General features: G+C 36.6%; 2 protein-coding genes and 1 pseudogene across 5 annotated transcripts in view; 2 read left to right on the forward strand and 1 right to left on the reverse strand.

The window, feature by feature from the left end:
• COPS2 (COP9 signalosome subunit 2) overlaps positions 1–22,212 on the reverse strand; it is a 31,876-nt gene extending 9,664 nt beyond the window's left edge. Inside the window, exons 1-6 of one of the 3 annotated variants that reach the window (XM_025390823.1) lie at positions 22,082–22,212; positions 10,015–10,128; positions 9,275–9,352; positions 4,721–4,846; positions 2,544–2,654; positions 2,345–2,422 (exon numbers count right to left, since the gene is read on the reverse strand). In XM_025390823.1, coding sequence (XP_025246608.1) covers positions 2,345–2,422; positions 2,544–2,654; positions 4,721–4,846; positions 9,275–9,352; positions 10,015–10,128; positions 22,082–22,135 — 561 coding nt within the window. In that variant the 5' untranslated portion in view covers positions 22,136–22,212. The remainder of the gene's footprint in view (positions 1–2,344; positions 2,423–2,543; positions 2,655–4,720; positions 4,847–9,274; positions 9,353–10,014; positions 10,129–22,081) is intronic. The other 2 variants (XM_025390824.1, XM_025390825.1) reach the window with 2 other exon arrangements.
• Positions 22,213–22,315: 103 nt separating this feature from the next.
• The window catches only part of GALK2 (galactokinase 2), a 174,862-nt gene continuing 169,708 nt past the window's right edge, over positions 22,316–27,469 (forward strand). For both annotated transcript variants that reach the window (XM_025390821.1, XM_025390818.1), the window contains exon 1: positions 22,316–22,573. Coding sequence is in view for 1 of the 2 variants with exons in the window: in XM_025390818.1 (XP_025246603.1) it covers positions 22,554–22,573 (20 nt within the window). In the remaining variant the exon portion in view is untranslated. The remainder of the gene's footprint in view (positions 22,574–27,469) is intronic.
• On the forward strand, positions 22,886–23,407 carry LOC112628042 (annotated as a pseudogene).

Below are 27,469 nucleotides of genomic sequence, written 5' to 3' on the forward strand. Positions count from 1 at the left end.
TGACCTTAAGCAAAACAATGTACAATGAAATCATTTTTTCCCCTCATCAATGTGGTGTTGAACAAAACAACATTAAATCACAGTTTCTAAGAATCTATTAACAATGTTAAGTGAAAACTTACTGTACATACATACCTATGATTAAGTTTAATTTATAAATCAAGTACAGTAAGACATTAACAATAACTGATCATAAAATAGAACACATAATAATATACTGTAATAAAAGTTATGTGAATGTGATCTCTCTCTCCCTCAACATATCTTATTTTCAGACCACAGGAAATAAGTTGACCACACGAAACTGAAATTGAGGAATGCAAACTGTGGATAAGGGGTGGGGGGACTGCTGTATGTATGAAATGTTTTAATGTTTGTGTTTTTATCTAGGAGATTTATTATTGTCTTCCCCAAATCTTCACAACTGCTTTAGAACCACTTATTCAAGTAAAAAGCCCTTCCTAAGTCCCTTCCACATGCCAGGCGCTGGGTCTATCATGGGGAAATACAAAGTTAAAAACCCCAAGGTTCTTGGTCTCAAAAAGTTCACACTCTAGTAGAAGATTAATCTGTCAGTAGATAAATTACAATATAAATGACAATGACTAGGTGAAGCATAAACCAAGTGCCTAGGAGAATGAAACAGGGACTAACTTTCCTGGAGGACGTCACACGAATCACAAAAAGGTGCTGACATTTGAGCATGCCTTTAAAATTGACCAACAGCCCACGAAATGTGGGCCATGAAAAATAGCAATATGATCAGCAGTAAGATATTCATAAATATCTCACACTGACATACACTAAGCCAAAATTTATTGTTTATTGGGTCTTCAAACTTAAAATTCTGTTTAATTATTCACTAATGAATCATAACCAGAGTAAAACATACAATTTACAAAACAATTTATACATCTAGAGTATCCTTCATCTTTCCCTGAACATACTTCCACCAAAGTACTAAGTAATATAATGCTATTTACCATCCTGATAGCATTTTTCTTACGTTCTTAAAGCAAAACTTCTTCAAAGGATTTTCTCAAATTCCTTATATACATACTGAAAGACCCTCCATCATTCAGAGATGGCTGCTCCAACATTTCCATTTCACAGGGAACTGAACCTCCAGTTGGTTATGAATCAGACTAAAGCATCCTAACAATGTGTAGACAAGAAATAATTCCTAAGTGACTAATCCGCTTTACAAAACTATTGAGTATCTGCAGGTGATTCATTTAGAACAGTCTCTTGATCATTTCTCCCATTCACAGAAATGACACATATATCATTTAAATAATACTACATGGTGGCGGGGGTGGGGAGGGGTTGGAAAAAAAATAGTACATGGCACTGGAAGAGTTTAAAAATACTTAAAGCAGTATTTCCACATTCAATTTAAACTAGTATTAAATGATGTATTTGGTTAAGACAAAACACGGAATATAAAATGAAAGCCTGGTTAAAAAGTTATAGAGCCATTCTGTCCTGACCATATGGCTTTTCAAATTTAAAGTAATTAATTACAGAAAATAAAGAACTCAGTACCTGTCACACTAGCCGTACTTCAAATGCTTGATAGCTACACATAGCTGGTGCTACCATATTGGACAACAGATATAGAACATTCCCAGTATCACTTAAAGTTCTGTTGGATAATGCTGCTAGGATTCATATAAATCGGAATATAAAAATATCTTTATTACACATGCTTATAATATCCTGGCTCTGTTTTCATAGGGTATATAACTACATATCAATATAATAGTCAAGTATTACAACAGGCCTGTTTGTTTATTGATACTTGGTACCTCATTACACAAAGAATAAAGATTGAGGGGCCAGGCATGGTGGCTCACGCTTGTAATCCCAGTACTTTGGGTGGCCGAGGTGGGTGGATCGCGTGAGCTCAGGAGTTCAAGACCAGCCTGGGCAACACGGCAAAACCCCACCTCTACAAAAAAATACAAAAAATTAGCTGGGCATGGTGGTGTGCGCTTGTAGTCCCAGCTACTTAGGAGGCTGAGGTAGGAAGACTGCTTCAGCCCAGCAGGCAGAGGTTGCAGTGAGCCAAGATTGCACCACTGCACTCTCCAGCCTGGGTGACAGAGCTAGACCCTCTCTCAAAAAAAAAAAGAAAAAAAAAAGGTAATTTTATAACTTATTTTCTAAATTTTATTTTTGGGATAATGCTTAAACAAAAACATCCCTAAACAATACTTTGAATATAATTATTATTTTTGGGATAATGCTTAAACAAAAACATCCCTAAACAATATTTTGAATATAATTATTCATTATACTTTTATTATGAAGAAATATTCAGAAAAAAATAAGGGAAAGCTACCTGGCAGGACTGATGTAACTGGCGTAAAATTTTTTGAAGCTTTCCATATTCCTCTCGTTCTAAATATAATTTTCCAAGCTGCAAGAAAGCAAACTTATTAAAATCAAGATTTCAACAGAAGATGTGTATCTTCAGGAGACTTTATTAAAAACACCCACCCACTTTTCAAAAGAAAAGTGTAAGTAATTATAATTGTTACCTTTGTGTTTGTCTTAAACCACAGTCTATCATTCTTAGCATCTTTCAAAGCTTCCAGTGTTGTTTCATAGAATTCCTGCAGTAAATCCATCTGACATAAAAAATCAGAATTCTATAATTGTAAACAGCAAATTTGTACCTGTTAATAAAGTTAATTTGAACAAACTAAAAGTGCATCTTTGAACTTTAATACACATAAGATACACTACCTGTATCTTACTGAATGTCTTGTACAGTCCAAAAAATTAACAAACTGAAGCAAAATACAGACCAAATTTACAAGTGCCATGATCGGTTGTTTTATAAAACCCAGAAAATATTTCCCCATATAAACATACTGCGGTAAGTTCTCATGCTGTAATAGTATACGTTTGTCCTTCCCAAACTAATAATTCATTCTGTATTTTATTTTACTTTTTAAAAAGCTAGTCAAGTGAAGCAGTAGGAGTGGAGAAGGAACAAAGTAATCTGTAACTGGTTGTGCTCAATTAGCTGTAAATACCACTCCACTCAGATCAGCCACTCATTTCATATTAACAGCAGTAAATGAAATGTACATAGAACTAGTTGTATTGTTACTAACAGTGTACATCTTATTCACTCAACTCTTATCTGGAGCCTATAATGTGGCAAACACTAAGCATGCTGGTGAAGAAACAAATAAGCTCCTTCCCTCAAAATTCTTCTATAAATGTGACTAAGTAACTCAACTGCATAGCTTTTAAGTCACTGGTAAACCATGGAGGTGTGTGGAAAGAAAAGTCTAGTATAATTTTAGCTATGTCTAATCACCACCAATTCACCAATCTGTGTGGCATTTTTTCATGGAAATCATTATTTGTTTTACATCTTGTTAAGTTCCCTTGCCCACCCCCTTCCCCCTACTTCTGGCTTTGCCTTTGTTTGAATATCTAATTCTCTGCTTAACTGGATCAAGAAGAGGACTGTAAGAGCAGGAAAATTTCACATTTTCAGAAAACACCATCTATTTATGCATGACTACTGATGGCATATTGAATAGAACTGAGTACCGCCCACCCAGTATCTGTTGTTACTTTCAAAAGACAAAAACCTTACATGTAACAGCACATAGAGCATGCAGTCCTGAAGTTTCGAAATCACTCGATTCCCTCTCCTTGCTCCAATTACTGGCATAGTATTTATAAACAGTGTACCAAATATGTTTTGATGACACTCGTTTTTAAGAGTTGGAAAACATTTCCCCACTTTAGGAAAGCTCCACGATATATAACTTAACTCTAGAATTAGTGTCGTTAAGTGTTAATATTCTAACAAAACATGTAAGTTTACCTTCCTCTATTTGCATTACATAAAATTTAAATATAAAGAGTAGAAACTGTCTGAAAAAAATGACATCTAGTAGAAAAGACATTAAACGAGGCGATTTTGATCTGAACATTCTTTGATCATGAGTACAAAAAAATCAAATATTCTAAGAAATACTAAATGATATAGAGACTATATCTTGTACCCAAATATCACAGAGTACGAGGATGAAAAACTAAAACTGAGGACTATACTGCTTACAAGGATAAGACCAAATGACCCAATTAAAAATTATCTTGCAAAAAAATACATAAAATAATCATTGGTTTTCTTAACAACCAAAATCTAGACTCATAATGAAAGCACTATCACTCCCAATACCTTCTTTAGTTTCTTTCATCAGTAGCTCTTCTTTCATTATCCACCCATCCTTTGCAGAAGCATTTACTGAGCACCTGTTGAGTAATGCCAAACACTAACTGATAAGAGCACAGGCACTTCTCAAAGATTTTAATATAACCAAATCCATACAAATAACCTGTGATTCAGTGTATTTAACACCTCGGAATGGCTAGCTGAAGTGCTAATGGAATTCACTAGAAGGACCCATGGTAGCAACTGTATAGGTGTCTAACAAAAGGCTGAAAAGTTGTTTACAGATTTAGTATCTGAAGCAATTATTTAAAGAGATCAAGCTGGAGTTATTACCTTTTACTATTATATAATCAGTAATATAACCAGGAAAATAGTACTTATCATTTTTAAAGCACACTAATAACTAGCATAACTACTTAAATAGAAGTTCTAGGTCTTTTCATTTGCAAAGAACAAAGCCCTTACTATAAATAATAAACACACTGACAGCGCTAAGAGGGGAAAATTGAGTCTAACCTGTTTAGAAGTAGAGATATAATCAAGAATAGAATTAATGGATTTTTCAGAATAATTTCTTGTGACTGCACTCCGAATATAGGTCAATAGTTGTTTATATCTATTCATCATTTCTGGAAAGTTTGTCTGTGAGAAAAGAAAAATGAATTATCAGATGCAAATTTAGGTACTAAAATATGTACACATGATTAAGGTTACAGAATACACTACTACATAATGAAATGTAGTTCATATAGTTCCTAATACAGTTTTGTAAAAGAGGAACTATGTATGACAGGAACATTATAAACATTATCTTAAATTTGAAATGACTAGATTACTCAAACCAAATGTATAAAGTTAGCTTATAAAACAAGAACTGCTAAATTTTCCAAATTTCAGAAGTTGTCATTGTACAACATATTTAAATCATAAAACCTACTAAAATATTCATAAGCCAAAACACACAAATAAAATCCAAGTTTTTTCTTTTTTTTTTGAGACGGAGTTTCGCTTTTGTTGTCCAGGCTGGAGTGCAATGGCACGATCTTGGCTCGCCACAACCTCCGCCTCCCAGGTTCAAGCGATTCTCCTGCCTCAGCCTCCCGAGTAGCTGGGATTACAGGCATGTGCCACCACACCCGGCTAATTTTGTATTATTATTATTTGTTTTTTAGTAGGGACAGGGTTTCTCCATATTGGTCAGGCTGGTCTTGAACTCCCAATCTCAGGTGATCTGCCCACCTCGGCCTCCCAAAGTGCTGGGATTACAGGTGTCAGCTACCACACTCGACCAAAATCCAAGTTTTCAAATGCCTTGGGTACCTGCTATGCAGGTTATTAGCTATATTCTCCCCTGTAATTTTATCCCTTCCTCAGGAAGCTCTGCAATAAGAATTACTTGTTTCTTTTCTCCCTATAACTGGCTGGCTATATATGAAAATGTGAAATTAAACAATCTTTTCAAGCATCAATACTAATTTCATATCAAGAAAAGTCTCCCCATCTAAGGTTCCACTCAACAGTAGATATAGTTAATGTTGTTATTCCTTGTATTTGTACTATTGATGTTGTTCCAGGAAACAAGAATGGTCTAAAAAATAAAGGCGTACTGAGACTTATTCTGGGAGAGCTTTACCAGTCCTAAGTATATCCTGTAAGTCAATTTATGAGTCTAACCTTATAACCTGCATCCACAATCCTCACAATCTACAAATGCTATTAATCTCTTTTTTTCCTGAGTTCTATTCTATTTTTTTAAATCAAAGACATGAAGCACTGGCAGATACAAATGCTCCTTTCCTTGACTAATTAAACATATGTATTTATTAGGGTGAGGAATAAACTAATAATGTTGTAATTATCTTGCTTATGACAATATATTCTGCCCGGAGGCACAGCATGAAGAACTAGAAAACTTGAGAACAATCCCTGAAACCTTCTAAGCAAGAACTGAATTACAATAAAACAGTAGAGGTGGATGAGCCAAAAAAAAGGATAGAACTATGGAAATATATATAGATATATAACCATTTTTGTTTCCAAGTTTCATGTGGGGGTAAATGATAGGTAACATCCTGTCAGTGAGCTGCTAAATCCACATTACAGTACATATCTTGTAGCAAAAGGGAAATCAAAGAAATACGACTATCCTAACTTTGAAGCTGTACCTTGGCACTGAAATAGGAGTTTTGCAAAAAGTTACAGTTTTTGGTTGGGCTTGGTGGCTCACTCCTGTAATCCCAGCACTTCGAGAGGCTACGAGCATCGCTTAAGTCCAGGAGTTTGAGACCAGCCTGAGCAACATGGTGAAACCTCGTCTTTACAAAAAAAACAAAAATTAGTCAGGTGTGGTGGCATGCGCCTGCAGTCCCAGTTACTTGGAGGCTGAGGCAGGAGGATAGCTTGAGCCTGGGAGGCAGAGGTTGCAGTGATGCAGTGAACCAAGATTACACCACTGCACTCCAGCCTGAGCAACAGAGTAAGACCTCATCTCAAAAAAAAAAAAAAGTTGCAGTTTTGAATTTATCTCTTTATGTTATGATAATTTATAGCTCATTCAAAACACAATTACATTATAATTAAAGACTGAAGGAAGAGTAGGTAAATTGGTCCCAGAGCAGTTGATAGTGAACTCTTCCAACTTTTTGCTATCTAAAATCACTACACACAACATAGGTCCTACTCTGAGTCCAATCAGAAAACGAGGGGGGCAGGTACAGAAGCTGAAATCACTCTTGTGAACCATAACTTATTCACAGATGCTGCTACAGCAAACAAAAGGTAGGCAAGGTAGACAAAATAACATAAAATGCAAAAAACCCTCTCCCTTCCTGCCTTCCCACTCTGCTCAAGGTAAAATGGCAAAACCAAGTCTTAAGGGTAACACAGTGTTCAAATGGATTCAAAACGAAACCACTGCTAGTACATTAAAATAGCAAATTTCTATAGGGACTCTTGGTATTATCTCAAATCACAGAACCTACGAGTTAAACATTCAGCCCTTAATGTCACTATGATTGCTTAATCACAAATTTCTGTTCCTTGAAACGCTTGGTGCTTCTTCCACAGCCTTCTAAGTTATTAATCTGAATACAGTAAATGTTTGTGTTTAATATTCTTGCAAACAAAAAATGGAAAGAAAGCACAGGGGCTCTGGGCAACATAGAAATGTTTTGAGAGTATCAGAGCAGCAGGAGTAGAAAGGGTAAATATAATGCAGATAATTTTCATTCTTTAACTAGATTTAAATGCAATATACAATATACTTAATAACATTTAACGTGTTTTCAATTATTCTGATAGATTTTGGGGAAAAAATGAACAAAACCATTTTGTGAACAGCTTCTGTAGGAGATGCCACGGACTGCCCCTCCTCTTATAGGTGAGATAAATGATACCAGAGTGAGTACCTCAAAAAGAGGAGGTACAAGATTAGTAGAAGTTACCTGGAAACAAGTACTAGTCAGATGGGATAGAGAAGCTAATGGGGAGGAACAGGAAACATATCATATGGGAAATACAAAAATAGGGGAAAAGGAAAGTGGCAACATATCAGCTATTCTTCTATTTGCCATAGTTTCTGAACCTTCCAACTGCTTCACTCCCTGCTAATCTGAGCTTCAACTCTATCTTTCTCTTAAAAGTTCTTCTTCTCCTTTAGTGATCTAAGATTCATGTTTGTACCTAGTCCTATCATCTTATAACCATTATAGGTTCTAAGAATATAACAACAGATAAAACAAAGTTCTGCTCTCATGGAGCTTACAACTTACTTGGGGGGAGGGGTGGTGTGAAGAGGGGCAAAAAATAATAGATCACATGGTGACATATGCAAAGAAGAAAAAGAGCAAAGAAGAAATTTAAGTGATGATGGGAAGAATGTTATTTTATATCGGGTGGTCATGGGAAGGCCATCCTGATAAGAGGTGCCATTTGAGCAGACACCTGAATCAAATGAAGAAAAAACCTGTACGGTTACAACAGAGAAGAGCTTCTGAGGCAGAAGAAACAGCAGGTACAAATCTTTACACAGGATTGTGCTTGGGATGACTTCAGGAACAGCAAGAAGGCCAGTGATGGAGAAATAAAACAGCAGCAAAGGATGAGCTTACATAGGGACTTGTAGGTCATGGTAAGAGTTCTGGATTTTACTGAGGGAGATGGGGACCACTAGAAGATATGGAGCAAAAGAATGGCATAATCTGACTTACATTTTAAAAGGATCACTCTGCTACTTGTGGAGAACTGTAGCAGGGTAATGATGAAAGTAAGGAAACCAGTTAAGAGGCTACTGCAATAATCCAGGTAAGAAATCACGGTGCCTTGGACCAGAGTAGTAGACGTAGAAACAGTAAGTAGCAGTCATACTGGATATAAAGCCATGTGGATTTGCCAATGGATTATTTGTGGGGTAAGAGACAATGAGAAGAGATAAGCATAATGCTAATGTTTTGGCCTTAGTCAATGGAAGAGAAACCCTTTATAATAAACAGGAGAATTTTAAAACTCCAAAGTAAACATTAATCCTTTGTGGAAAAGTCAATCTATTAATAATGGTGGCTCACGCCTATAATCCCAGCACTTTCGGAGGCCGAGGCGGGCAGATCACAAGGTCAGGAGATCGAGACCATCCTGCTTAACATGGTGAAACCCCGTCTCTACTAAAAATACAAAAAACCAGCTGAGCATGGTGGCACACGCCTGTAGTCCCAGCTACTCAGGAGGCTGAGGCAGGAGAATCGCTTGAACTCAGGAGGCAGAGGTTGCAGTGAACCAAGATCGCACCACTGCACTTCAGTCTGGGTGACAGAACGGGGGGAAAAAAAGCAGCCCAATACTGTAAATGCATCTAAAAGAATAAGTTTTCTTAAATAGAAAACTTCCGTATCCTATGAAGAATCTTTTTTTTTTAACTTAGTATTTACTATAGCTGTAACTGCAAAGCAGACTAAATAGAAAAACACACCCAAAGTAGTACTTAAGAAAAGTAGATATAATAGTACTTTGTCGTAATGAGGTTTTTACCTAAAAAATTTATTTCATTAGTTTAATTCCCCTCAAAACAAATCTTACCAACTTGAAGTTAATCTTAATCATTTGTTTCAGTGCTTTAAATCCCCATTCTCCTTTTTCACCTTCAAGTTCCAAAACCTAAAAAGAGGAAGAAATTTTTAGTTTATCTTAATATTAACATATTATTTTCTAATGATGTCCAATGTGTAAGTATTGAATTAATTTTATACTATATACATAAAAAACATTTCCCCAAGGATACCACCATTTCTCAATGTCATTTTTAAGTCTCTAAAAAAAACAAGTTGTAAGATGCTTACATAAGCATAAGCAAGCTTAAAGTTCCTTCATCAGGAAAATTAAGAGCTACTTCTTGATTACTATACAGTTTCTGAAATGTTTTTTCCCCCGAATAATCAACCTATGGTAAAAATAATCCGTAAGTGTAACAGTAAGTCAAGAAATCAAGCTATTTATAATAACGAAACCTCAACTGTGTGATTTACCCCTAAAAGAAACAAGACTGCAGTGATAATACCTATTGACCATCATGTTGGTGGTTCTTCTGCCAGAACCAGCCTAGCTTTTCAGGACAATGGCCCTGCTCCATAGACAGCTTGATTGGAAAAAACATCAGGATAACCCTTTTGAAACATATGCTTGTGCTGTCTAATGCTAACTGATAGGATAATTAAGTATTCAAAACACATTTCTGAGATAAAATCACCTGGGACTTATTTGTTCTAGCATATCATTAAAAAAAAATTAACACACAGAATCAAATGGAAAAGAATATAAACCTTTTGGAAACTGCTTAACGCTGCTTTTGGGTCATCTTCTTTTAATGCTTTGGAATTATAGTACTGATTTTCCAAATCCACATTTGGCTCAGAGTTACTATCTTCAGAGTATTCCTGTGTTGGAAAGAAAGAAATATTAAAAGAAAAAAAAAACCCCCACACATAGCAATGTAAACAGTGAATGCTGCTAAGACAGAAAGACCACATATTTTTACAAAACAAAACAACCTTGAATACATACATAAAATGCCACTGATATTCAACTGTTATATAAAACCAGGGGTTGAAGAAAGGAAGAGGGTGTATAGCAGAATATAATCATTTCTTTCTTCCAGATGAAAGTTAAAATTTCTATAGAATCAACATAAAAGAAAAATGCAAAGACCTAATATTGGTTAATGACCCCAATTCTGTAGTGGTTAAGCTTTCATTGGTCATGAAATCTGAGGGAAACCTAATGTAGATGTGTTCTGATTATTAATCTTTGGTTCTATAATTTTTTTCTATTCCCCAAGTCTAAATTTCATTATTGTAACATGGTTTAAAACTAGCTAGGATGGTAATCTACACATGGCAAAGTCATCTAGCACTAAATATAATTATGTTAATAAGAATATTTGCTTTATGTGCACTATACAACAGCTGTTTATACTAATGTTAATCAGCTTTATAACAAATCAAAATAAATAAATCAAAATGGATTTATATAATTTTATGAGACTTTCCATTACATGAGTTCAATTCTTAGAGGAAAAAAACGAGGCAGAAGGGAAAACTGGAATAAAACAACTATTTTGTAGCGTAAACAAGAGTTTTACACAGTTCCAGGACATTCAGTCTAATAACGAGGATTACAAAATACACATGGATTGGTGTAATGGAAATCATTATCTTATGAGTCATAAGATAAAGATTATTTCCTTCTCAGCTATAAGTCATTACAAAGGGCAAGTTTATATAAAATTAAGAATAGTACCTGGAAACAAACACAAAAAGACAAGAATAGTTTTTATAGTTATTTCTAAATCCAAATACAGGTAACAAATTTCTTTATGAGATATTAATGAAAAATTATGTTACAGTCTCATATAAGCATAGGAGAGAAGAAAGGTATGCTGTGTGTAAGTTATTCGAAAGCTCAAAAATACATTAACACAAGATGAATTTTTCAGTAATCAAGAGTGGCTTTGTAATGTGCGCCCTCTGGAGGATAATTCCTTCCTCGTGTGAAGACATGAGTCTGTCAGTCTTACAGATTTAAGACCTGGAATTCCGTTGTGTTTAACATATGAAAATCACTTGATGAAACTAGGTAGTAAGTTTCATAATTACTCATTTACTTCTTAACCCTTGTAATCTAGGCTTGACAACAAAGAAACTGATCAAGCTAAAAAAAGAGAAATTAGTAAAGAATGAACAAGCCAACCATACACAGAATGATGCTGTGACAGTGATGGCTTCAAAACTGGGTTTTGAAAGATAAATGGAAGTTTGCCCGCTAGACAAAACGAGAGAGGATAAAGAGAATAGTACATGTAGTAACAACATAAACAATGGAAGGTAACTATTTGTTGGAACATAAAAGTCCTCATTGACTCTACCTTCAAAATAAACCTCAAATCTATCCACTCCCCAACCCCCTGCTTGCTACCACCCTACCCTACCCAACTACTTTCATCTCTCCACAAACTTTAACAGCCTTCTCATTCTCCTTTTTAAGTCCTAATATCCTCATGGTTAAGCAGGTGAAAGAATTCTCACAAAATATAAATTATCTTATTCCTCTCCTCAAAAATGGTTCCCATTCCTCTTAAAACCCAGAGCGAAATAATCAAAACTTGACTCCGGTGTCCAGCCTTATATCCTATCAAGTTCTCCCTCATTCACTTTGCTGCAGCCATCCTGGCCTTAACTCAATGGCCTTAACAAGTGCCAAATTCTCCCTCTTTTATGTGTTATTCCTGTCTCTTTCCACCTCTACCTCTACCTCTCTTCATCTGGTTAACTACTGCATATCATTTCAGATCTCAGCCTAAGGGTATTCTTTAGGGAAGACTTGGAGTAAAGAATCACAGCTATAAAACCTACTCTATGCTTTTGGAAATCAGCTCTTTTCTAATTGTTTTATTAAGTTGGAACAAATACAAACGGATTTACCATATATGATTTATCATACAATAACTAAAATAAAAACTTCACTTAACACCATTGAAAAAGAGGAATAGCTCGCTGAACCAGAGAATTATTATTATTATTTTTTTTGCAACCTAAACCTTCAGAATGCAGCCTTGAACCTAGAAGTAAAATGAAAAGTATTTCTGATTTATGTTGATCACAAAGTAAAAATTCAGAGTCCATTTATTTTTGGTTTGTTGGCTCAAAACAAATTAGAAAAAAACAATTAGGTCAGGTTTTGAGAAGAGGAAAGTAGAAGCTGAAAGGTATACATGACAACAGTAGGACTAGTGTTTTGGAGCTTCCTAGCAAATGAGAAACAGTATTTTAGAAAGGGAAGAGATTAACTTCAATTATCTAGAAATTACTGAACCAATTATAACACTGTTAAAAACAGGATCCTTGACATTTCCTGTCATTTCTCACACAGTGTCTTGTCATTCAATCATGGAATACTTATTATAAGACTAGTTACCTGTAACTTCTGGGACCTGATAGATTTCAGATAGAGATTTCTAAACTTTAGATGTTACAACTCCAAAACAAAAAACAAAAAACAAAACAAAACAATGACTGAGACAAGATTTGATTCAGCCCTCTACATTTTGTGACTATATTCTTTTGGTTTTTCATATCATATGGATTAAGAAATGGCATGTATAATGTTTTTGCATAATTGCAATTCAACTCTTAAAACAAATGTTATTGCTACAATATAAAAATACAGGAGAATTGGCACAACTGATATTCTACTGATAGACTACAAATAGGCAGTCCCTTGTTATGATCTGCAATGCCATATTCGTATGGCTTGAACCAGCCATCATGACATCACTAATCCATCATTTGCACCCCACTGCATCAATTATCACAAGCTGTGCATTACTGCAAATTATTCTTCAGTTATTACACAGGCATAATTTTTCAAACTAATGTTTTGAAGTCTTTGGAAGAAAAATTCTATTGTTTAGGTGCTTCTACTATTTATACTCAACAATCATGATCTTTAATATATGCCAGCAATTAATTACTGCTCACACAAATTCAAATTAACAACTCTTCCCCTCAAGGTACTCATTGTCTATTAAGGAAGAGATATGCAAACAAAACTGTAATATAATATAATAAATAATAGACACACATACTAAGTCCACTGGCATCTCAAAAAGGAGTAATCAACTACTTCTGAGTGAGAGGAAGGAAAAAGATACCCGAGTCAGGTATAAAAGTATGAATAGGAATCGCCAGCAATGGGGAAGGGCAGCTGAAATAAAGCAATTAATCTGTAAATGCAAGGAAGCTTGAAATAGTATGAACAGTTTGGGCTGAAGCACAGGATGTTATGTAAAGGGTTGATGAAAGATGAACTGGTATTGAACAGAGGAAGAGGACAATAGAAATCTTGCAAGGAGATTAGATTCAATAAAGAGCCTCTAAAAGATTTTACAAGGAAATAATCAGATTTGTGTTTCTGGAAGAGTACTCTGGTAGCAATGAGGTAGTCCATTGGATAATCTTAAGTCTGGCCAGGAGCTGTGAAGGCCTGATCCCAAGAAGTAGAATGAGAAGAAAAGGCAGGGGACACAATAAATGATGGAATAAACACAGAAGATGTTAAACAATGTTAGGGAGGTGAAATAAAAGTGCCCATATGGGCACAAGATAATGGAAAATAAAGTGATCCATAATGACTATCAAAGGTTTGGTAACACATGATGCCATCACTCAGAATAGGAAATCTAGAAGTATTGAGTAAGTATTGCTAAACTGAAATAGTTACATCAAATGAAAAAGAGATAATAATTTGTAAAAGTTTAAATTTTTTTTAACAGAAGAGAAAGTGAAATTTTAATTAGTATATAAAGAATGCTTTAAAAACAAATGAAGAGTTTAATATATGAAAAATAAACAAGCACTTGTTTTACAAGAATAGTTGGAAAAGGGATTAAAAATTAAAAAAACCCCTAAAGTTCAATAATAGTTTCAACCTACTCATGTCCTGATAATTCCCCCAAGCAATTTGTGATCCATCCACACAACCAGAATCTACTCTTTCTCAAACATGTCACACAATTTTAAATCTCTGCTTTGGCATAAACTGCTCTTTTTGCTAGAATTCTAAACCATTTTCCCTCCTAACAACCTTTCTGCTTTTCTCCTAAGATACTTCCCTGCCCTAATACTGCTAGGAAATGCGTTCATTAACTCATCTTAGCATCACTCTTCTTAGCAAACTAATTTTTTTTTCTTCGTCATGCTTCCATATGACATGCATCTCTCTACCATAGAGCTCTGTATGTTAAAACAGGCCAAATTGTGAACTTCTCAGAAGCAGGAACTTTCTTATTCATCTGTGTATTCCGACAGCCTGGGATATTACAAAAGGCTTAGTGTTTGGTTAATTAAAATAAAAGGTGGGTAAACATTCCAAAATAACACAACACACAGCAGCCAGGGTCAATTTTGACTATATCAGGTATGTAGCTACTGCTGAACAGGATCACTTCCATAGTTCATTTACTTACTCTTGTATCTATTGCCAATAGAAGTCCTAAGAAATGTACTTTAGGAAAACAACACTTCCCATTAACAATGCTTTCCGAGCCTTGTCTAACAGCTGACCAGATGCTGGGCACACTAAGAGGTGTGGGCAGTGTTTCATTATCCTTAAAAACCACATGATTCGAATCCTAGGTAGCCATTTATGGTTTAGCTACTGATAGAGTTATCCATTTAAAAAAATTCACACAAGTTAATGGGTGCTGATCTGTTAACTATGAAGTTAGAATTAAAAAAACAAAACAAAACAAAACAAAACAAAACAACTGTCTGCTGGGCACGAAAGCTAACGCCTGTAATCCCAGCACTTTGGGAGGCTAAGCAGGGGTGGATCACCTGAGGTCCGGAGTTCAAGACAAGCCTGACCAACATGGAGAAACCCTGTCTCTACTAAAAATACAAAAAAAATTAGCCGGGCATGGGGGCGCGTGCCTGTAATCTCAGCTACTCAGGAGGCTGAGGTAGGAGAATCGCTTGAACCCGGGAGGCAGAGGTTGCAGTGAGCCAAGATAGTGACACTGCGCTCCAGCGTGGGCAACAAGAGCGAAACTGTTTCAAAAAAAAAAAAAAAAAGTTGTCCTAAATTTTCAGTGTTGAAATTATATTTCCCAAGTAGAGCTATCATAAAGTCACATTTGTGTTTCAGCATCCTAAAAGAGCTACTATAAAACCTGGGCTCTAGTTCTGACTCTCCCACAAATTTGTCCTGTAAATTTAGGTAATCACTCATTCTCTATGCTTTAGTTCCTCTTGTGTCAAATTTGGGGGTTGAACCCTGTAGGAAGTTTCTAATTCCCACTAAGGTCCATATGTTCATTTCGGGATATAATGTACAAGTACAAATTCACTTTGTTGGATAGTTGTAGTTTACAGATTTAAGTTGCCAGTGAAGTCTTAAGTTTATTTTTTATTAAATTTATTTATGCTTATTATTAAATAATCATTAAGTTTATTATTACTTAAATGTATATAACTTTATTTTATTCTTACCATGTAAAAGTTGTCTCCCATTGTTTTAGCTATCGTTGTTTGAACCTCTCCAATTTCATTATACAAGGTACACTAATGAGGTAATACAACAGGCCTTTTTGAAAAGTTGCCAATTTAAGTTCCAAATCAATATTTTTCTTTGAAGTAGTAGCTTTAAGGTGTAGTAAAATTATTCCAATGATACTGACATGGATTACAACAAGTAATGCTTCTGAAATCCTCAAGAAAACCAACTTCACCAGAGTCGTGTGTTTGTATCCTGAAACAGCAGCATACAATTTAATGGCTCAACTTATTTATCAAACCTGATTCTTAATTTTCAACTACATCTACAAAAAGGAAAAAATCTGGCTAGCTTATTTTGTAAAAATAAGCTGCACATTGTTTTTTCAAAATATTGAAAACAGGCCAAATTCTTATCAATACAGAACTGTTTAAATAAAGGATGGTACATCCATACAATCAATGCAGCCATAAAAAAAGTAAGCTCCTTGCACACTTAATACAGAATAATCTCAGATAAATTAAAAGGCACAGAGCAAGATTTATAATATGCTATATCAATGTTAAAAAAATAAAAAAAGAGAAGATGAATAAGAATCTGTATTTGGTTATCTACCGAGAATGGGAACCAGACAGATGAAGAACAGAATGGAGGAAAAAACTTTGATGCACATATTTTTATATTTTCTGGTTTTGAACCATGTGCGTGTATTATCTATTTTAAAAAGAGTGACAGAGTCACTCTCTGGCCTCTAACGTAACATTTTTGCTCATCATTTACACCCTGCAACCTGCCCTCCCCCAGGAATAAAAGCAATATAGGTTCCCTGTGAAAAGTCTGCCAGACAAAAACAAATTAAAAAAAAATTAAAACCAGATGGGCGCGATGGCTCACACCTGTAATCCCAACACTTTGGGAGGCTGAGGTGGGTGGATCATCTGAGGTCGGGAGTTCGAGACCAACCTGGCCAACAAGGTGAAACCCGTCTCTACTAAAAATACAAAAATTAGCCAGGCGTAGTGGCTTGCGCCTGTAATCCCAGTCATTTGGAAGGCTGAGGCAGAGAACTGCACCACTGCACTCCAGCCTGGGCAACAGAGTAAGACTCTGTCTCAAAAAACAAACAAACAAAAAACATTAAAACCATTGATAATTTATTTCCAGACATTTTTCTATATTTTTCCCACCTAACAAAATTGGGATAATATGGATTATACTGTCTTTGACATTTCTGGAACTTAACATTTATACTGGATACATGTTCACTATGTACATAGCACTGGCAATTGACCATCATCTTTCTACTGATCTTATTAAAAGGGTGACAAATACGAGAGTCTGTAAGAGATCCTGTAGCTAAGATTCATTTTCCTCCCCACTACACACACACACAAAAGAAAAAGTAGTAAAAATGCAGAGCATTAAAACTGCTATACCATAAAAAATAATGGGAACATGGGTAGAGCTGGAGGCCATTACTCCTAGCAAAGTAATGCCGGAACAGAAAACCAAATACTGCATGTTCTCTGTTACAAGTGGGAACTAAATGATGAGAATTCATTAACACAAAGAAGGGAACAGACACCAGGGCCTACTTGAGGGTGAAGGGTGGGAGGAGGGAGAGGAGCAGAAAAAATATTGGGTACTTGGCTTAGTACCTGGGTGATGAAATAATCTGTATAATAAACTTTTGTAATAAGAGCTTATCTATATAACTAACCTGCACACGTACCCTTGAACCTAAAAGTTAAAAAAATAAATAAAACTGCTACATATTAAGACAAGAAAAACAATACTAGGAAACATTTATTCCCTAATCCCAACTATGAGCTTGACTAGGGGAATATAATGAGGCTCACAGCTGGTCATATATTTAACCAAGTGGAATTATTCTAACTTTTAGACAATGTTTTCCTTGTAATACATTTAAATAATTATATCCAAATACAGGCTGGGCATGGTGGCTCACGCCTGTAATCTCAGCACTTTGGGAGGGCGAGGAATGTCGATCACCTGAGGTCAGGAGTTCGAGACCAGCCTGGCCAACATAGTGAAACCCTGTTTCTACTAAAATATAAAAATTAGCTGGGCATGGTGGTGGGCACCTGTGGTCCCAGCTATTCAGGAGGCTGAGGCAAGAGAATCACTTGAACCCGGGAGGCATAGGTTGCAGTGAGCCGAAATCACGCCACTGCACTCCAGCCTCGGCGACAGAGCACAACTTTTCACCTCAAAAAAACATATATATATATTCAAATATATAATACCCTACATATAACAGGACTTACTGAAGAATAATTTTTGGTATAAAGTCAATTTGTCTTAAATCCTTTCTAAAAAGATTATTAGAAGTTTCATGGTAGAACGATTGGACTGTGGAATTAAAACAGTTTATCAATGGCCTTACCTACTTAATGAATGGCACTATGGTTACTATTTAGTATCATGGATCAGCAAATAATCTATAAACCTGTAAAATTAGCATTGCATTAAATGTAATTTATTAGCACCATCGCCTGCCACAGATTACTATATTTAGAAATGCCTGCTTCTGCCTCTAAAAATCAAACAGATCTTAGAACATACATGACCATACATGTATGTTGAATTTCTTTTACATTCATTTCTTCTTTCTTTAAAAAAAAAAAAAAAAGTTTGTTTTATTTTAGATCCTTCTTGGGCAGAAATCATTATTTACTCTATTGGGTAAAAACAGTACAGTTTTAGAAACAGAGTTAATTTTTCAGGTAGTATCCTAACTACCTATTTCTACCAGATTGGGGAAGAACAAAGTGATTTAGGGTGTTAAAATATATCAATGGACGACCAATAAGGATATGCTGAGTATCACTGTGGTCAGCAATACTCATGGCTCTCAGTTAACACTTTAACTAAAACGAGGTGATAATCAATTTTCCAAAAAAAAATACATTTTCTATAAAAATAAATCTTGAGAAAGCAAGTCAATTCTGCAGATTTTTAAAAATACTAACAAACAGGAAAAAAAAAAATCCCAGACAAAATAAGTATTTTAAAAAAAGAAAAACTCTTTTGGCAAAAGGTAAGCATGAAATGGTAACCTCCTTCATTAATCTTTTTTTTTTTTAAATATATGATTTAAGGAAATGAAAACCAAATTACTAAACAAATTTTATGCCACCAAAAGTTTTAACTGTTAGTAAATTAATCATAAATAATTTTACAATTAGACACCTGATGAGAGACAGATGGGGGAGGAAGAGTTATTTAATAGAATGCTAGGGGAAGAAAAACAAAAAACCCAACAGAAAACTCCAACATTTCATTTTATTATGTAGTAGTGCAAAATCTTACTTTAAGACATAAAAAAGTTAAGACACAGCTGGTTGTGGTGACTAACACCTGTAATCCCAGCACTTTGGAAGGCTGAGGGGCGGGGGCAGATCACTTGAGGTCAGGAGTTCAAGACCAGCCTGACCAACATGGTAAAACCCTGCCTCTAATAAAAACACAAAAAATTAGCCGGGTATAGTGGCAGGCGCCTGTAATCTCAGCTACTAAGGAGGCTGAGGCAGGAGAATTGCTCGAACCTGGGAGGCAGAGGTTGCAGTGAGCTGAGATTGTGTCAGTGTTCTCTAGCCTGGGCAGCAGAGTGAGACTCCGTTTCAAAAAAAAAAGTTAAAGCAATTATATATTCAACTTCATTACACTGCTCATGTAGTGTAGGCCCTAAAAGGCTGGGAAAACATGGCCAAGTTAAAACATTGTATGTTTAATAAAAAATCTCGCAAAAGTTAATCAAGTACTTCACGAGACAAAAAGATTCTCACTGCTATTACTATATTACATTCTCAAAGATGATCAACTTAATCACAGCGCTAATAAGTTATGTATCCAACAGACTATTGTTTAGGAAGGAGATAAGCAGAAACATCTACAAACACAAACTAATAATACAAATGCAATTTCTCAAGAGATGACATACAGCTGGGCACGGTGGCAAGTGCCAGTAGTCTCAGCTACTTAAGAGGCTGAGGCGGGATGATTGGTTGGGCCCAGGAGTTTGGGCCCAGCCTGGGTAACACAGCAAAATCCCATCTCTAAAAATATACACATGCGTAAATAAATAAAGAAGACATACAAGTGGCCGACATACACATGAAAAAAAAAAAGCTCAATATCACTACCATCAAAGAAATGCAAATCAAAACCACAATTAGAATGGTTATTCATCAAAAAGACCAAAAATAATAGAATGCTGGCAAGAAAGTGGAGAAAACAGAACTCTTCTACACCGTTGATGGAGATGTAAATTAGTATAGCCATTTGGAGATTTCTCAAAAACTAGAAGTAGAACTACCATAAGATCCTGCAATCCACTCCTGGGTTTATCCAAAGGAAAGAAAATAGGTCTATTAAAGGAATACCTGCACTCCATGTTCACTGCAGCATTACTCGTAACAGCAAAGACAGGGAATCAATCTAAGTGTCCAGCAATGGATAAATGGATGAAGAAAATGTGGTATATATACATAATGGAATATTATTTGGCTATAAAAAAGAATGAAATTTTGTCAATTTGCAGCAACGTGGATCTGGAGATTTAGGTTAAGTGAAATAAGCCAGGCGCAGAAAGACAATTATCACATGTTCTCACTTAGATGTGGGAGCAAAAGAAGTTGATTTCATGGTGGTAGAGAGTAGAATGATAGGAAGGGTGTGGGGGGAAAGAGGAGTGGGGAAGTAAGAGAAGTTGGTTAATGTGTACAAACCAACAGTTAGATAGAAGGAATAAGTTCTAATGTTTGATAGCGGGGAAGGGTGACTATGGTTAAAACGTATTTTATATTTCAAAATATCTAGAAGAGATCACTTTAAATATTCCCAAGACACAGAAATGATAAAAACACAAGGTGATGGATATACTAAATACCGACTTGATCATTACATATTCTGTGCATGTAACCCCCCATAAATATGTACAAAATACTATGAATCAATTAAAAAAATACAAGCATATTTAAAAGAAACATTTTGATAATAACAAAACACCTGTAATATGAATAAACAGGTAATAAGTAAAAATGGATAGATACATATTAATGAACTGAAGTCACTGCCTACAACTGGCTTGCACAAACTAAAATGTAAGGTAGAAACCATAACTATTAGCGAAACCACATTTAATTTTAAAAATTATAAAAATCTCTACTATGACTTTCAGATAATAGCGAGAATTTCCGTTCTCCCTTTTGCAAAGTGTGCCTTATTTTAAAATGCAAAAAACTGAAAATACACACGAAGTTATAGACTAATTCAAAACAATGTATTAATATTTTGACAATCTCTGGCACTTAAAATGAGTCAGACGTCCCAAAACATCTATTTTGTAACTTTACGATAATGCAGCATCACCATAAAAGAACCATATGAAATACCCCCCAAATAAAGAAACAAAGCAAAGTTGACGTTAATTCTGGGTCAAGATAATTTTCAGAGTTTTCACACGATGTTTTTGAACAGCAAACGTTATTCAAACTTGTAAATCCATTAATAAATGAAGCTCTGAATCTTTAAAAATCTCCATTCAGTCAGATAAATTCGTTTATTTCTATGCTGTTGCTGTTTTAAACTTTGTATACTGGAAAATTTCTAAGGGAAAAGCTATGGGTTCAATTACCTTACACCCGTCCCCCAAAAACACCACATGCAAAACCTCCTCCCCAGCTTTTCTTTATAAAGAACTGAAAAAGTAGTTCAACTACCTTTTTTTCAGTTATCCTTGCTCTGAACTCTCCACTACACACTTACCTCGCACCAAAACCGGCCCTGGACAAGACTATTTAAGCTACGTCTCCAGGAGACTCACAAGTTGCGTTTCGCGGTCAGGCCTGGGAGCAGTAAGGACCCCCCCAGTTTTCAGACTTCTAGCATTTCGCACATTTGAACGCTCAGTTCAAGTGTGAAGAAGTGGGGGCCCGAACGCTGGGCCCGAAAGGGCAAAGCCAGGGCCTACACCGCAGCATGGTCACCGAGGCGGCTCGCGCCGTGGGGAGGCATGAGGCACAGAGACCGAACGCCTGGGGCCGGGGCATCCGTGTAAACCGAAGAGGCGCTCAGACTCGGAGCGCAAGGCCCGGGACCCCCTTCGCTGCCTGCTTTGACCTCCCTTCCCCCATGCTGGAGAAGCAGGGCCCGGGCCCGGTGCGGGAACAGGGAGGAGGTAAACCAGTCCTGTCACTGCACTGAGAGAGTCTGGAAACGGCACATGCTCTACGGGGAGAGGCCGCGGCCGGTCCAGACCGGACCCCGAAAACTAGACACATCTCCACCCCCAGAGTTCCATTCCCTGCGCCTCACCAGGTCGTAGTCCTCCTCATCATCGCACATGAAATCATCCTCCATGTCAGACATCTTGGCCGGGAGGGGGAGGAGAAATTGGAGACAACCTCCTCCCACAATCCTCCGCGGCTCAGAGGCGTCAGTCTCAGCTTCTTTCCGTCTTCCCGTCCCTCTTAGAGGAGCTGTTTCCTGCCGGAACCAATTATCTCGACCTCTAGATGATTCGCTACGACTCCAAAAGAGACTGCACCGCCCCCCTTTTCCTCCGAAGCGGTTGGTGCCTTAGCAACTAAACCTAGCAACTCGGACATCGTCAGGTGCTGCGGGTCTCAGCCAAAGGGCGTCAGAAACTGCGCTCGTAGAGAGCAGTTTCCAGCCTCCTGGGTAAGGGAGCAGTCTCCTCCCTTGCTTCGGACTCCGGAAGCGTCTCATTCCGGTGAAAGTAAGAGACAACTTAGAATCAGAAGCCTTTCGCGGAGAAAAGGCTGACATGCCCGTCCTATATGACAGGTATTATTTCTGCTTTCATTGTACGTGTGCATTTAGCCCACACATTGCGGTGGGTGTTCCTAAGATACTTGGAGTACTTTTCAGCAACACAGTTTACACTTAATGCTTGTTATATTTGTAGCTGACAAAACAATTCTATGGATATCCCAAATTAGGTATGCAGCTATCAGTTGAGTTGCCTTAAATCTTACTTAGTTGTTCAACGAATTATAAACTTACCTTTACAACCCTTGGGACCAAATTAAGGTAACAACGACTGGTTTTTTAAAAAAATACGTTACGGTGAAACCGAGGGCACCATGTTATGAGGAGATGGGGGCTGCGGTGACTCGCGGGATAGGAATTTCAAGAGAACCGAGCGAACGGGAAGTCGGCAACAAGAAGCTCTCTCCCGCTCCCAGGCACCCCTCTACCTACAGCCTCCTGTCAGAGCGGATTAGAGTCTATCAAGAAATTAAGGGAGAGATTGCTCGTAAACATGACAAGCTGCTGTCATTTCTAAAATATGTGTATGTTGATTCCAAAGATCCTCTGTCTTCCGTGCAGGTGGAAACTACTGAAACACGTCAGGAGCCAAAGGAATTCAGATTGCCGAAAGGCCATCACTTTGATATGATAAATATTAAGAGCATTCCCAAAGGCAAAATTTCCATTGTAGAAACATTGACACTTTTCAGTAATCATAAACTTTATCCAGAAACATGAACTGCTGAGAAAAGAGTGCAAGAATATAATTTAGAACAGAAAGATGTGAATTCCCTTCTTAAATATTTTGTTACTTTTGAAGTCAAAATCTTCCTTCCTGAAGACAAGAAAGCAATAAAATCAAAATGAAGAAAATCACAAAAATTTCCTATGTGTACTCCTCATCCCTCATCCTGTATATTTTCTCATTTTTGCATATTAAATTATGTTAATTACCAAGTGTTTCATGCTCTCATTGTGAGAGCATACTCAATATTTATTGAGCTCCCTGAATTTTCAAGATTGCCATGGACCGTATTTTGTTTTCTTTTAATTTAGTTTAGGCATATTTCATATGTACATGTTACCATGACTATCAACACATCTGTACCTTTATTTTAAGTAAAAGAGTTAATTTGTTATTTTAGACACATCACACCAACTTTTAAATTGGTCATAAGACCCCTTGGGAAGTGTCCTGAATCCCTCATTTAAGTTTTCCTTTCCAAGTTAGGTGTTTAGTTCATTCTTCATATGTGATAGTGAAAGTAAAAGCTTTCCTGACTCTTAAGACTGACATTTTCTTGTTAGGGAAAGAGACTCAATCGTAAGGTAGACTAACAATATTTCCCAAATAAAGGCACATAGGAGAAAATAACGAATCAATAGAATCTAATTAAAATTACTACCCCAGGGAATAAGAAGTATTGAGGATTTATTTTATTTTGAATTGGTTTTAAGTATGGAATAATTGCCTTTACAGTTATAAAAAGTAATTAGTGGTGTTTACAAAATGTTGGGAATTTCTGCTTTGATAAATAGGTAAGTCCCATGGCCTTCAGAGAGGGAGGCAATAGTGGAAACTTTCGAAAAAGTAATTTCTCTGGATTTAACATGGAACTAGAAAAATTTAAAGAATAATTAAATAAAAAAAAACCATGGTAAATGAAATTTGGGGATTTTATACATAGTTTCAGATGTTAATACTAGTTGAGAGAAGAGAGAAAAAATAGCAAGTAGAAGCAGAGAACAGGATCATTGGAAGGGACCTGAGAAATTGCTGCTTCATCCATTTTAGCAAACTTATTAGTACAGCATGTACCAGTACTAGGATCTTGAGTAAGAGTGTGTGAGTTTAGCTCTGCCTCATATATTACTACTTGTGGGATCTTTGGGAGACTATATCCTTTTTGAGATTGAATTTCTTCTATAAAATGAGCATAATGCTGCCTTGCTTAAATTTAAGGGTTATCATGAAGATAAATGAAATAGTAAAGGAATACAAAAGACCAAGGAAATATGATTTTTTTTTTTTTTTGTAGTGGAGAAACAAACTTCCCCAAACTGGGGAAGGATATATGACCTAAGGTTTCTGTAGTTTATGACCTAACCAGGCCCAGAACTTAGTTTTTCAAATCCTAGTAGTGTGTTTTTTCTGATGTGCCAAAAAGCAGCACACCTCAGAGAAGGGAATAAGTGTGAATTGTGGGTACATTGGGGTTATCAGTTTGCTTCTGAGGGAAGATAGGCATCACTACTTCCCAGAGATGCCCCTGGAAATGATATAGAAGATGCTAAAGAATTCAACGTGATGACAGAATGAGGCATTTGTAGTAATGCTGAGAACAGAAAAATGGACTAAGTGGAAAATTTGTAAGCATGTCTTTGAATATAGATTTATTATGTGAACAAACTACCTAGTTTATTTTTAGTTCAATACAATAATTGTTTTAAGAAAACAAATAACTACTCAATATAAAATGCATTTTGAAACTCCTGTAAATCAGTCAAAACTTTATTCCATTTGTCATAATGGTCACTAGTTGAGTCACTAATACTAGTACACTCTATTTCTGAGCCATCTTTATTCATTTCTACATTGTGTGGTTAGGCAGCTGTTATATGGTGTCACATGATAAAGGATTTCTTCCCATACCATTAAAAAAACACATTACTATTACGCAAAATCATTGGCAGAATTCAAAATAAAGAAAAAAAAATAAAGGGGAAAAACCGCTTTTCAAATAGGTAGCATTTCCATGTAAACTTCCAGTTCTATCCACATGAATCCACAAATGTTATGTAGTTAAGCATAGATATAGATTTGGATTCTTTTTGCATCTATATAGCAGCATAGGTCAATGTTTGGTTGGTTGTTTATATTTAGAGACAAGATCTTGCTCTGTCACCCAGACTGGAGTGCAGTGGCACCATCATAGCTTATTGCAGCCTTGAACTCCTTGGTTTAAGTGATCTTCCCATCTTAGCCTCCTCAGTGGCTGGGACTTCAGGTACTTGCCACTGTTCCTGACAAATTTAAAATATTTTTTTTTGTAGAGACAGGGGTCTCACTATGTTGTCCAGGCTGGTCTTGCAATCTTCCCACCTCAACCTTCCAAAGTATTGGTATTACAGGTGTGAACCACATTGCCCAGTCTTAAAATATATGCCTAATACTAATTATTTTAGTGGCTGTGTAATAATTCCTCGTTGAATGTACCAGTGCACCATAATTCATGCCATTATTGTTATACATTCAGAGTATTGCAGAAATAACACTATTTTAAGCAATTCTGCAGTGAATATCTTTGAAATTTTCTTTAAAAAATAATTCCGGCTGGCGCAGTGGCTCACGCCTGTAATCCCGGCACTTTGGGAGGCCAAGGTGGATGGACCACCTGAGGTCAGGAGTTCGAGACCAGCCTGGTCAACGTGGTAAAACCCTGTCTCTACGAAAAATACAAAAAAAAATTAGCCAGGCATGGTAGTGGGCACCTGTAATCCCAGCTACTCAGGAGGCTGAGGCAGGAGAATCTCTGGAACCAGGGAGGTGGAGGTTGCAGTGAACCGAGATCGCACCATTGCACTCCAGCCTGGGCAATAGAGCAAGACTCTGTCTCAAAAAAAAATAATAAAATAAATAAAATAAAAATAAAACAAACAAAAAAACCGAAAGAAAGAATTCCAAGTTCCAAGAAGAGAAATTACAGGCTTGATTCTTTTTTAGTAATTACTTAAATTGAGATCTTTTTGGTCATAGCTCTTTTAAGTTGTATTTGTGACAATAATGTGTTCTCACCCATAAATACAAATATTTTTCCCTGACAGTCTTTTCTTCTCAATGTTTTATTATGATAAATTTCAAGCATACATAAAATTGAAATAATAGTGCAGTGGACATGTATATACCCACTATCAGGTTTGATTGTATGTATGTGTGTGTTCCCTGTATCAGTTGAAAGGAGGATTCAGATATCATGACACATCACCCCTAAATGCAGCTATGTGTATTTCCTAAAAATAAGAACATTCTCCTATATAATCACATCATTGTTACATATAAGATTAATAATATTTGCCAGGCATGGTGGCTTGTGCCTATAATCCCAGCACTTTGGGAGGCTGAGGCAGGTGGATCACCTGAGGTTAGGAGTTTGAGACCAGTCTGGCCAACATGGAGAAATCCCGTCTCTACTAAAAATGCAAAAATTATCCAGGCATGGTGGCGCATGCCTGTAATCCCAGATACTCAGGAGCCTTAGGCAGGAGAATCGCTTGCACCTGGGAGGCGGAAGTTGCAGTGAGCCAAGATTGTGCCAGTACACTCCAGCCTGGGCGACAGAGTGAGTTTGTCTCAAAAAAGAAAAAAAAAAGATTAATAATAATTCCCTATCATTCAATATCCAGTTTATATTCAAAATTACCATATTAAGTGTAGAACTTAGAATTGGAAGAGCCTTTAATGATATCACTTTACAGTCTAAGGCTTCCCAAATCCCACAGTAGAGATTCTGATTCAGTAGTTCTGAGTGGAGCTCAGAAACCTATACTTGTAACTTTACAACAAAACAAAACTCCCTAAACTTGGGGTGACTGTACATCCCTGTTTTCCTGGGACAGATCTGGTTTAGTACTGTTGACCCATCATAATAGTAATAACACCCAGGCCGGGTGTGGTGGCTCACACCTGGAATCCTAGCACTTTGGGAGGCCGAGGTGCGTGGATCACGAGGTCAAGAGATTGAGACCATCCTGGCCAACATGGTGAAACATCTCTACTAAAAATACAAAAATTAGCTGGGCGTGGTGGCGCGCGCCTGTAGTCCCAGCTACCTGAGGCTGAGGCAGGAGAATCGCTTGAACCAGGGAGGCGGAGGTTGCAGTGAGCTGAGATTGTGACACTGCACTCCAGTCTGGTGACAGAGCAAGACT

Source organism: Theropithecus gelada, chromosome 7a, assembly GCF_003255815.1.
Source record: "Theropithecus gelada isolate Dixy chromosome 7a, Tgel_1.0, whole genome shotgun sequence".
In the NCBI taxonomy this organism is placed as follows: Eukaryota; Metazoa; Chordata; class Mammalia; order Primates; family Cercopithecidae; genus Theropithecus; species Theropithecus gelada.